At 37.8% G+C, this 12,829-nt stretch overlaps 1 protein-coding gene across 7 annotated transcripts in view; it reads right to left on the bottom strand.

The window, feature by feature from the left end:
• zbtb44 (zinc finger and BTB domain containing 44) overlaps positions 1-12,829 on the bottom strand; it is a 29,331-nt gene that overhangs the window by 3,586 nt on the left and 12,916 nt on the right. For 3 of the 7 annotated variants that reach the window (XM_055513747.1, XM_055513750.1, XM_041073423.2), the window contains exons 5-6: positions 12,409-12,709; positions 13-7,830 (exon numbers count right to left, since the gene is read on the bottom strand). In XM_055513747.1, coding sequence (XP_055369722.1) covers positions 7,431-7,830; positions 12,409-12,709 — 701 coding nt within the window. In that variant the 3' untranslated portion in view covers positions 13-7,430. Of the gene's footprint in view, positions 1-4; positions 7,831-12,408; positions 12,710-12,829 lie in introns of those variants that run through there. The other 4 variants (XM_055513749.1, XM_055513748.1, XM_029172484.3 and 1 more) reach the window with 4 other exon arrangements.

Raw genomic sequence — 12,829 nt, 5'->3', positions numbered from 1 at the left:
TTACCTCGTGACCTCGTCACGGAACTTTCTGAAGACCCAGTCTTCTTTTACCTCGTGAGCCACTCACGGAATTTAAGATACCTTAGGATTTACTCTTTTCATACTCGCCTGATCTGTGTCCTGGCCCTGGTTCAGGATCCCGTCACCTCGCCTCGTCGGACCACCAGCCGACGTCTGACCTGGGCAGGAATTCACCTCCCAGGATTTTCTGCAGGTTCCAAACCTGGCTGTGCACAGACTTCAGTCGCCGACTCGATGTCCCGGCAAAGCGAGGATCTTGGGATCCCGGACGAGCCCCCAATTATGTTAGGGAAATTGTTAGTTCCCTTCGTAAATCTTAAATAAAGCAGACACAATCAGTTAAGACCTTCTTCAGGATTTTACTTGCAAGGAGTGAGCAGTTTACAGCAAAGGCAACTTCCTCTCACTGAAGAGAAGACAAGGATTCAGCTCATAATATGTATTGCATTCTGGGAGGTGCATAGTCACACGTAGGAAATATTCTCTGCACAAAGCAAGCATTGGGCACATCAGATAAGGATGCTACACACTGGTACTCCCTATTTCTTGCAGAGCAGAAGGGAGAAAACTTCAAGGCTATAGCACAGCTAACAAGGCTTCAGCAAAATATGTTTCAATGATTAAATGCAGTATTTTTCCAACAATAACCTCTATGGTTTTGGAGTAACAAGTCTGTTAAGCTGGGGTGGAAATCAGCCTTACTCCAGCTCTTTGTGCTGATCAGTGGAGGTTCGTACCTGTTCCATGACAACAGCGCAGCTGCAGCAGATAAAGGATTGATCTCAGTAGCACTTTGACTTACAAGTCAAACTCCTAATGCTAACAGCAGCTTTATGTAATTATTGATGAGTTCATTGCATTGTCGATTCTCCATAAGAGTAGGTGTAGACATTAAGCTTTTTTAAACTACCTGGTCTGTCAAATAGTTATGGGGGTGTTTTTAAGGAATTAAGTCAACATTACAGCATTCAACAATATATGCAAATTTATAGCACAATGCATTGTGGGTAATGCACCATAACAAAACGTGGTGTTAATAGGAGTGACCCTTAATAATTAACAGCTTTTTGATTAGGCTTTTCATGTTGACATAAGAGATTAATATTTATGCTTAATTACAATGTTTTTTATTTCAATTGTTTTTTTAATCGCAAAATGCTCTTCAGCTTTGTCCTTTTGCTCAGAGTAAAAAAAATCATCAACAAATTTTTATTTTATAAAAAACTATGGAGGAAGACTTTCCAGACTATAGCAACAAACAATGAAACAACTTTAGAGTTTTTCTTGCAGGCAAGGACAATTGACTGAAGTTTCAGCTAAATCCTGCATATATCTATTAAATTATTATTAAATTAAACTATCAAATTAAAATGTGCAGACAAAGCAACTGAGGACAATTGCACCTCTTGATGAGCTCCCTTTGTAGAAAGCAAGCCACATTTGTTTTTCACACACCCAACAAATCACTGCTCGTTGATGGTCACTCCCACACACAATCGTCTCACTCACGGTGTACCACTCAAAAAAGAACAAAAAGAACACATTACAAACATAAATGAACAAGATGCTAAATTAATTTCACCAAAGTTATACAATTTTTCGAATCCTAAATTCAACTATAAGACTACAAACACAAGAACGGTTTGTTTTCCCATATGGGCGATACTAACTGCTGTGAGCCACTACAATGTGTTAAAATTGAAATTGCAATGATTGATGCATGATTTTGTATTAAAATATTCTCATTTGCTTTAGGTTTAGCGTTTTGAGACTGTTGCAGCTCTCAAGTCTGTGTTTAATAAAATAAACACGTGAAAATGACTAAGGAGTTCCTTACATCTAGAGGAAACTCTTCAGCCAAGTCATCCTGTGCATTTTCCTATGTAAATGCTTTAGCTTGTTGTTGTTTCTGTGCTTTTGTCTCTTTCTATCCCGTCACTGAATCCAGTCAAGGCAGATGGCTGCCCACATTTAGCCTGGTTCTGCTGGAGGCTTCGTCCACATTGCTGTCAAATTGTAATAAATACAATTAAAGGTTTGCTATATGTGGGATTTGTTGGGTTTACAATAGTTGTGTAAGGTTAACCTAACTAACAGACATGACTGGAGTAAAAGAAGGAGAGCAGAGCAGGCCATACCAGCAACATGACATGTAGCTATACAACACACATACCAGACCCGGAGGAACCAACACTAAACACTAACTATGTCTGTCAGGTAGACATAGTGTAGCTTTTCTTTATTCAGATGCACAACAAAATCTCTGAATGCTGATAACAGCTACTGTAAGTGTGTGATTGCTTGTTTTGTGTATCAATAATAATAATCATAATAATCATAAGAAAACAAATAAATATTAAATGCTTGCATACATTTGCAAACACTAAAGATGTCAGTGACATTAATGTCTAGCAACATTACCCAGGTCCAAGGATTGCTTTGATTTGTGTTTGACCCAAAATATAAACAAGTCATAAATGTATCTGCAAACACATTTTTGGCTTTTGAGTTTATAAGTTGCATTTGGAAGCAAGCAAATGTAAGGTAAAGGTACCTCCTTTTGGCTTTATCCCGTCATGGGTCAACACAAGGAATAATTTGCAAGGTTGGTTTTTCGCAAGTTTTTACGCCCAACCCCTCTCATACACGATTTGAGCCTGTGACCTGAGCGTTCCCAGTCTCTCTCAGAATAGAGAGAGTTCTACATGACATGATACACAAATCTGGTGCGCTGTTGGTGAAAATTTGGGTCTGATTAACTGTTAATGGAAAGACCATAGATAACAAGACAAAAAGGACAACAGGAACTTGACCATGAATAGAAAATTAAAGAGGAAAAAACATTTAGACATGTTTTAGTCTAATGATTTTTGTTTTTTATTTACACTTTACTTTTGCAAAAATGACTTTTTTTAATAATAACAACAGGACTGAAAAGCCAGAACACTAGCAAAGATTCAGAACAACCATGAACTCTAAAATACAGAGTGGTCTTGTCAATTTTTAAACAGGCAACTGTGGAATATGATTCAGTTAAAACACTCAACAGCAAAAACACCAGTTCCCCCTACACAGTGTACAGATTTCTTTGTGAGCTGGGATGTTTTATACAGTTTTTTTCCTAAGCTACATTTTAAATAGAGTATCAAAGACACAAAATACAACATCTGTCTGAAAGCAGGTTGTACTCAAGTAGCCTACAGTATAAAGAATATGCAACATAGTATGAGTGTATATACTGTATATTTACAATATGTATACAAACTGAGGACAGTCACAAAACTACCAAGGCCCCATATTCCCAGACGAAGTTGATCTATTCACATTTAACAAGTATATTTAGAAATGCCATGAAACAGCAACTATAGTACAAAAGTCACTAAAAATATATATGTCATTATGAAGGGTTATCAGTTTATTTTTCTAATATTTTTCTGCTTTTAAATGAAATATAAAGACAGGAGAAACATTTACAACACCAAGTGTACATTGAAAAGTCAATGTCCTGTATATAATGAAGGTATCTTAAAAACATTTAAAAATGTGTAGTGAACAAAACAAAAGGGCATGCTGAACAGATCAAAGCTATGCAGAATGAAGGGGCATCAAACTTGGCCAACTCATGACATGCTCTCTACTTCACAGAACAATAGGAACATGCATCTGTACAAACAGAACGACAGAAGCATACTCAACAGAACCAGTCATTTAGATACCAAAGCCTGTTTCGCAAATCACGTGGTCCTTACTTGTTTAAGTCACATTTAAATACAATATAAATGATACATTCAGTTTTTTATAGAATACATTATTCCAAAGACAAAATTAAAAGATTTTAAAACAACACTTGTCCATTTATTGCACACCATTTGTTCACAAAAATACTGTATTTTGGGCACTTCACGTTTCAACAACAGCAGCATTTCATTAAAAAATTGTTTTACTTTGAATACAGATGCTGAACACAAGATGAGAAGAATGACTTACAACGGGAAAATAGACAGGTTTTATAATTTTGATATTGTGCAATTAGAGTTAATAGGTCCATCTACTAAAGCTAGTCTCTGAGGTGAATAACATTTAACAGTATTCTAGAGGGAAAAGAGCAGGACCCCTTAGCTAAATAGTACAAACCAATTATTGATTGCCACAGAAAACTTTCAATGAAACTGAAAAAATTAGGTCCTTTAAGAAAAAGCTTGATTGGTACCATGGTAAAAAGGGCAAATGGTGCAAAAAGTGACTGATGTGATGGCACAGCATAACACTCTATTGTTAAAACAGTTAACACAACTCTAAGCAAATCTCTATGATCAGAAACAGTGTTATCTCAATACCCTTAACAAAGCAATTTTCACGTCTAAATTTACACTGTCGTGCTTTGATGATTTTGTGGACTAGTACTACAACGTTTAGGGGACCAAGAACAAGAAACCCAGTTACAGTGGATACCATTCAACTCATTATCACTACAAGCTTCATTATCTTACATGTACAACAATGTCTAAGTACAGATTTACAAACACATTGACATGTAACAGGACTTGATGCAAAGGTCAAAATAAAAAAATAATAAGCTGCCAAACTTTCATCGGTCTAAAGTGAAGGATAATCTCTTGCCACAAAATATTTAAAATGATTCAGATATTATATTACTTGCATTCATGCATTCTGGAGAAAGGTTACCACATTATAATATGTAGCCTAACTGAACACTGGTCATCACAGATAACCAACATTATCTGTTGGTTATCAGTCTGCTCTTGATTCTCCGAGAGCAGACCTCAATTTTAGTCATTTAGGGGGAGAATACTTCCTTCCCCAAATACAGAAGGGTTCTTATTCATCATTCAACACTAAATAATAGTGCACTCACTCAGTTTTATATAAAAATGTGAAATATCAATTTGAACTTTCAACAACATTTTGTTGGTATCTTATGTCAACTCTGATTTAAATTACTACTTTCACCCTTTCCTCAATACCTTCTCTAATAATCAAAATTAAAACAGACCAGACTCATTGTTATACTGTAAATGCAACAACTGTAACAATACTCATAATATAAAGTTAGTAATATAAAAGTAGATTTGAAAATGGTCACAAATTAAAAAAATCTATGGCTCACAATAGACAGATCAAAATAAAAGAGAAGACAGCACTTTCTACCATTAACGCTTTAATGTCATTCATTCAATTGAATAAATCCCAAACTTTAGGTTAATAGATGCAATATAAGCCACAAAATCAACATTCTGTGCTCATCAGCCACTATGAAGAGGATTTATTTTCCATTTATGTCCATCTTATTTTAACTAAAAAGGGCAGCAAATGACAAATCCATTGAACTGCTGCAGATCCTCTATTCCTCAAACTCTGCAAGCATGCCTTAGTAAGACCACACGAAAACCAAAAAAACATATTCTGTTTTCCGTGCTAATGACACCAAGCTTAATAATGGAGAATCTCTGGCATTTGCTTAATGTCTTAAAGGGACTTAATGGGTTATTCCCTGTAGATAGAGAATAATTTGAATTCGATTTTTCTTTTTCAAAATTCCTACATTGTATCTAACATTAGTGATTAATTAGAGATAGATTAACAGTAGAAAACTCTATACTTTGCATCTTAGGGGGATATTCCTAAAATAATTTTAAGTTTTAAACCAAAAAAATTCAAACATACTGTGTTGAGGTTAAAAAAGAATGCACATATGCACACTTTACTTAACTACACCCAACATACACAGCATTCAAATAGTAAAACTACAGTATAAGCTATTTCAATATAGATAATATTGACATTTAATAGTTTGCCTATAGCAATGGCACTGAAGGAATAACACAGTCTCTGCCCACACAAATGAGCATTATTAGTACAAACGGAATAAGAGATTTCTTTTAGATAGCTTAGTTTAGAGTCATGATTTGTCACAGTTTTGGAAAATCAAGACCACTTTTTTTTTTTTTTTTTTTACCAAACTGTATGTCTCCTAATTGGAACTTTTAGGCACTTTCCAATAGCAGGGCAATGGCTGGATTTTACAGAGCTCAATTTGGCAAAAACAGAAAGTAACTTATGCTGTATTTATGCCATATGGGAAAATAGGCCTCCCTAGTATTACTCTTAAAAACACTTCACATGTCTTTCAAGTGATGATTAATAATCTGAAATTTACGTTAAGGCATGTACTGAACACAGGTTTTATGGTCTGCCATTTCCAACATTTGGGATTGATGTGCAAAAAAAGAGAAAAATATAAATGATATTTTTGCTGGATTGGAATGGAATCTTAGGTAAATGTACACTACTAGTCAAACATTTGGACAAGTCTTCTCATTTAAATGGTTTTCCTTTTTTTGTGACCCTATTAAGGCAAAAGAAATTTACAAACTAACCCTGAAAAGGCACCTGTGGAGTCAAAACCATTTCAGGTGACTACCTTATGAAGAGAATGTCAAGCATTAAACCAAATATGTTATCCAACATATAAGGTATGTTTTAAATAATTAAAAACTATTTTCTTTATTCAAAGTTTTTGTTTCTTCAGTTAGAATTTTGATAATAGTAGATAGATAAAAGAAAGAGGTGGTATGTCTACTGTACAAACACTGGTAGTGTATCTGTATTGCGTGCAATGGACGTACTCAAGGCAACATAGTCTCTAAGTGATTTCTTGATATCTTGGTATCTGGTTGGAGTGTACACTACCGTTCAAAAGTTTGGGGTTACCCAGAAAATTTTGTGTTTTTTCATTAAAAGTCACTTTTATTTACCAGCATGAGTGGTAAAATGAATGGAAAATATAGTCTCATTGAAAATGTTAAAAATAATGATTTGTGTTTGAAATAATAATTTTCTTTAATACTCAAACTTTGCTCTTGTCAAAGAATCCTCCATTTGCAGCAATTACAGTATTGCAGGCCTTTGGCATTCTGGATGTTAATTCGTTGAGGTAATCTGGGCCTTCTGACGCAGTGAGCAGACACATTGGACCATTACTACACTGCAGTGACAGTTGCTGGAAATGGGTCTCTATACACCTAAACAAGTAAATATTGCAGCAAAGAATATGACATTTACCACATTAGTGATGTAAACAGTGTATTTCTGAATTGTTGCCTTTCTGTAAAAAAAAGAGGTTTCTAAGAGACCCCGAACTTTTGAACGGTACTGTAAGTGTGATCTAAAGTTTAGTGATATAGGTGTTCCTACGACCTGGGATTTCATTTTTACAGAATGGTAAAGAAAATAACGAGGGGGTTATGGGTGGTGGTTCCTCTTCTGGTTAGTGGCTGTCATCCACTGTGCAATGCTAACACCAATAATTGACATCATGTTCCAACAGATATTTCCATATGACATAACTGCACAATAAGACGCCATGGGCAGACAGAATCCTTGAATCATTATATGGTGATAGAAGCCAGATCCCTGTCCTGGGCATTTTGTTGCTGCTGCTCCTCTTCAGACACCTCTGGTGAACTGTCTCGTACACCATTCTCCAACTTGACCTCCTCTGTTATAGTTGCTGTTTCAACAGAATCCATCTTGAGAGAAGCTGGAGTTTCCAGGGGATCCAGGGACTCGGTTGAAAGGAAACCGGAGGAACTTTCAAAATTCTGGGTGGAGGATGACACTTGGGAGATGACAGACATTTGGACAGAGGAAGAGGATAGGGTGGCAGTGGTGGTGGAGGTGCTGATGGGGTACACAGGGTGATGTTGGGATTCCACTAGCCCATACTGAACTCCCAGTGCCTCCTCCTCTTCCTGTACCTGGCTCAAGTAGTCGGGCACGAGGAAATCACTGCAAGGATGAAGATAATATGCTGATGTTACAATAGCTTATCTGTTAATCTTTAACAAAAAAGCACATGCCTAGTCTTGGGCATTGTTTTACAAATTCACAGATTACACATTAGGTCAGGATTCCATCAATGTGCAAGGTTTATCTAAAATCTAGCACCAACTGGTTTTTAAACCATACACATTTTTAAAAAAATGTAACTGAGTTTAAATGATATAATATGTTGTATGTTATATGTTGGAGAATTTCATACAAAATAATAAAAACAAATTTGACAGTTAAAATAAGCATTGCAACAAATGTTTAACCAGGAGTAGAATATAGACAAAATCTTGCCATTTAAATTCCTTGTTTTGTTTAGCAAATTAATAAAACTACTAAGGAATTAGTGATTTTTAAATTATTAAAATGATGATATTGGAATGGACAGTTCCAACGAGAAAGGGGAATAGCAAGGCTAATAGAAAGGTTTATTTTTCAATTTAAGATCAAAAGATGATTATCAGACTGAGTTTAATATTAGCTTCCATTTGATAGAATTTACCTACTATTTTGTTTTGTATGACCATAACTGGGCAAACACACAACTGACAGGTGTTTGTTGCTTTAAACAATTTCAAAAGAGAAACTGTGTTTAAACACTACTCTTATTTCCACCTGCAAAAAAAGCATTTCTTGTTCAAAGAAGAACAACATGATGAGCTGTCATTGGGTAAAATGTAATAGAAAGGCAAGATATTTAGCAAGCTTTACCAGTGGTTCTTTGAGGATCTACAAAATTTGTTATAGCTTTATCAAACGTCGCTTCATGCAGCTCATTATGTTCAGACTATTAAAAAGTTAGTTCAGGTATAGCTCAGCATCAAATATAATAAAAAATATAAAATATTCACTTTTGCACAGGCCAGTCTAAGAAAATGGTCTCAAAATCAGTAAAGTGGAAATAAAGTGTAGTTCCTTAGTCCATCGAACATAAAACTATTTAAGAGTCAAGTTGCCTATTTGAGTCTTTCTGACTTGTAAGTCTTTCTGACTTATTTACTTGAGTCTTTCTGACACCTCCACACAAAGCCTGGGCTCTGGAATCCAACTCCTCGAGAGGCTGGACTCTCTTCAACGCCCACGTGGGCAATGACAGTGACACCTGGAGGGGCGTGATTTGGAGAAATAGCCTCCCTGATCTGAACCTGAGTGGTATTTTGTTATTGGACTTCTGTGCTAGGCACAGTCTGGCCACAAATAACACAAGGGTGTCTATCAGTGCACATGGCAACAGGACAGAACAGGCCGGCAAGTTGAAGAAGGAGTCCTATTGGGTCTGGATGACTTGTGGGACTCCTGTGGCAGCTGATGGGTACCGACGGGCCAAGTGGGCTGCAGCCTGTGCTGTTCAACCACTAATAGGGAACGTGAGCGGGGATTAAACCGTCATGAGACAGGTTAGTTTTACCCTACTGATGATGTGTTGTTGCAATAGTTATGTTCAATAGTAAATTTCAGGGAGGCCATGGAAGAAGACTACTGTTCGGTTTCCAAGATTCTGGCAAACTGTTCCGACACCTCAGGAAGGGGAAGCAGTTCTCCACCATCTCTACTTTCAGTGGAGGTGGGCAGCTGTTGACCTCAACTGAGGATGTCATTGGACGGTGAAAGGAGTATTTTGGAGAATTTCCTCAATCCCTAGGACATGCCTTCTGCTGAGGAAGCAGAGGCAGGGGTTTCAGAGGTGGACTTGCCCATCAACCAGGCTGAGGTCACCAAGGTAGTTCGCCAGCTCCTCGGTGGCAGGGCAGTGGGGGTTGATGAGATTCCATCCTGAGTACCTAAGGTCTCTGGATGTTGTGGGGCTGTCTTGTCTTGACACGCCTCTGCAACATTGTGTGGATTGACAGGGACAGTTTCTCTGGATTGGATAACTGGTGTGGTTGTTCCTATAGGGGGCTAACACTCAGACTCCATGGGAAAGCATTCGGCCGTGTCCCGCGTAGCATTCTGTCGGTGGGGGCAAATCACCACCTGCATGCGCTGGGGTGGTTTGCAGCTGAGTGCAAAGCGGCTGGGATAGGAATCAGTTCTTCCAAGGCTGAGGCCATGGTTCTCAACCAGAAAAAGGTGTCTTGCTCTCTCCAGGTTGGAGAGCTCTTGCCCCAAGTGGAGGAGTTCTTGGGTTCTCCAAAGTATCTTGGGGTCTTTACAAGGGAAGAAATGAAGGAGCGCGAGATTGACAGATGAATCGGTGCAGCGGCTGCGGTAATGCGGTCACTGATCAAGGCAATCAGCAGGGAGAGTTGGAAAACCAGCAGGACTGTGGCTCTCGAGGACCAGGGATGGACACCCCTGCTTTATACAATGTTTAGATCTAATCTATAATAAAGAGGTCAAGTTACAACTTGGGCCTATGACTGACCTCATTGTGGTATTATAAATGATAAACCTATTTATTAAATGTAGAAACCGATTACCGTAATTTCAGGCCAATCAGGCCTGAACAAGGTGACACTGCACATATTTGATGCAGGTTAACTTTTGTTTTAAAACATTTTTGTTAGCAATTTTCTGCCAATTCACTCCTCTTAGTTTGTTTTTATGGAGTGATATTGTGACCCTGCAAAAAGCAAACCTACTACAGAGACACCTGCAACCTGTGCATCCCTGAAGAAGTTTAGGTGTAGAGAAAAAAAACTATTATGTCTCCCCAATAATACACTGCTTAAAAAAATAAAGGGAACACTTAAACAACACAATGTAACTCCAAGTCAATCACACTTCTGTGAAATGAAACTGCCCACTTAGGAAGGTGACCACAAACCACTTCTCAGTTCCTGTGCTTTCTGGGAGATGTCTTGGGATGGCACACACATTAATGCAAGCTGTGGAAAGAAGTTTTGCTGTGTCTACCAGGAGACAGGCCAGTACATCAGGAGACGTGGAGGAGGCCGCAGACCAGTAGCAGGACCGCTACCTCTGCGATTGTGCAAGGAGGAACAGGAGGAGCACTATAAGAGCCCTGAAAAATGACCTAGCAGGTCACAAATGTGCATGTGTCTGCTAAAACAGTCAGAAACAAACTACATGAAGGTGGGATAAGTGCCAATGTCCACATGTGGGGGTTGTACTTACAACCTAACACCGTGTAGGACGTTTGGCATTTGCCAGAGAACACCAAGATTGGCAAATTGGCCACTGACGCCCTGTGCTCTTCACAGTTGAAAGCAGGTTCTCCATGGAGTCTGGAGACACCAGCATGACCAGTTTGGCAGTGGATCAGTATTGATGTGGGGTGGCATTTCTTTGGAGGGCTGCACAGCCCTTCATACGCTCGCCAGAGGTAGCCTTACTGCCATTAGGTACAGAGATGAGATCCTCAGACCCCTTGTGAGATCATATGCCGGTGTGTTTGGCCTTAGGTTCTACTTCAATTCTGAGTGTGACTCCAAATCCAAAACTCCATTGTTTAATAAATTTGATTTGACTGATTGATTGATATTTTCTTCAACTATGAAAACAATGTATGTAAATGTATGTAATAAGAATATTTCAATCATTCAGATCTAGGATGTGTTATTTCAGTGTTCCCTTTATTTTTTTGGCAGTGTATATTTATTATGTACAATCATTAGCAGAGCAGAACATGGGTGAATGCTTAGTCCACATTGTGCCTTCACCACGTAAGTTATTCTTCACTGCTCTTCTACTTTGTACAAATCAAGAGGCATGTACGCGTCGTGTGTGACCATGTTTGATGCTACAGACTTGAAGCGTAGCCTCTTTCGCTGTCAATTGCATTACATTTAGGGTCTCCAATTAAAATTTCACTTAATTTTGACTATTATATGATGAAATATCACAATTAGGTATGACAAGCTTTCAGCTACCAAAAGATCTTGTCTGATACCTTAAAAACAGAACTTCTTCAAAAACAAAGTCATATAAATGTCCCTGTTTATGAACTTGTTTCATCTAAATTATTTTTAGTCATTGTTGTTGTCTAGGGAAGTAGGGTATATACAAATTTGGGAAAATGTAAATATTGTATGGAAAAATATTATTACAATCCAAAATTTCAATGGGTTCATTTGTACCTCCAAGTGGAGCGGTTCTTACAAATAGGCTTCTCAGATTAAATTTTACAGTCTCACCAAATCATGGAAGAAAAACATTCCACACAAACACAGCCTAGAACATTTATTCATGCAGGGCAAATGTTGCTATTAAGGCTACCTAATGTAGTTACTGTTCCTGCATGTCAGTGGCTTATATTAATAAGCAAATTTCTGAAAATGACAATTGAGAAACTTTCATATCTATTTATTTAAAATTTATATTAATAGATATACATTTTAAATAAATAAGATAAAAAATTTTCTCAATGAATACAGTCAAATACTCCAGGGACACTTGATCATTAAAATGTGCATTCAACATTAAAATGTTTTAAAAGACACAAGCAAATCTCTGGAATAAAAACGAAGAAATGTACGTACACAGTATAGTTATAATATTAAGATCTAAACTGAATTTTCTGATCCAGGTGAGATCTGAGTAAATGATGGGTGTCAGCACTCCTGGACTCCTCACCTGCTCTGGAAGTAGTTTGCTAGTTCGGATGCCTCATGGTTCAGACTCCTCAGGTGTACAATTAAATTGCCAGAGTTGGTGAACATGGCGCCGCACGTTTTGCACTCGTAAATCCGCGGCTTGCGGATTATGTGTCGGGAGACCCTCATATGGTGCTTATATTCACCGAAGGACGTGAATGTGGCGCTACAAATCTGGCACCGGAAACAGCGTTTACCTTCGTGCTTCAGCCGATGCATCTTTAGGGAGTAGGCCCTTGTGAACTTTTTCCCACAGCGGTCACACTGGAAAGGCTTAATACCTGGGAGTGGAGAAAAAAAAACCCAATACTTAGCTCAATCAAGTTTAAATACACCTTGATAACTTCACTAAACCCCAAGTGAGTCTAAAAGAACAAAATCCAAATCTAGCATTTCCAAGA

This window comes from Betta splendens, chromosome 13, assembly GCF_900634795.4.
Source record: "Betta splendens chromosome 13, fBetSpl5.4, whole genome shotgun sequence".
Classification (NCBI taxonomy): domain Eukaryota; kingdom Metazoa; phylum Chordata; class Actinopteri; order Anabantiformes; family Osphronemidae; genus Betta; species Betta splendens.
This window is presented reverse-complemented; position numbering and strand designations above follow the sequence as displayed.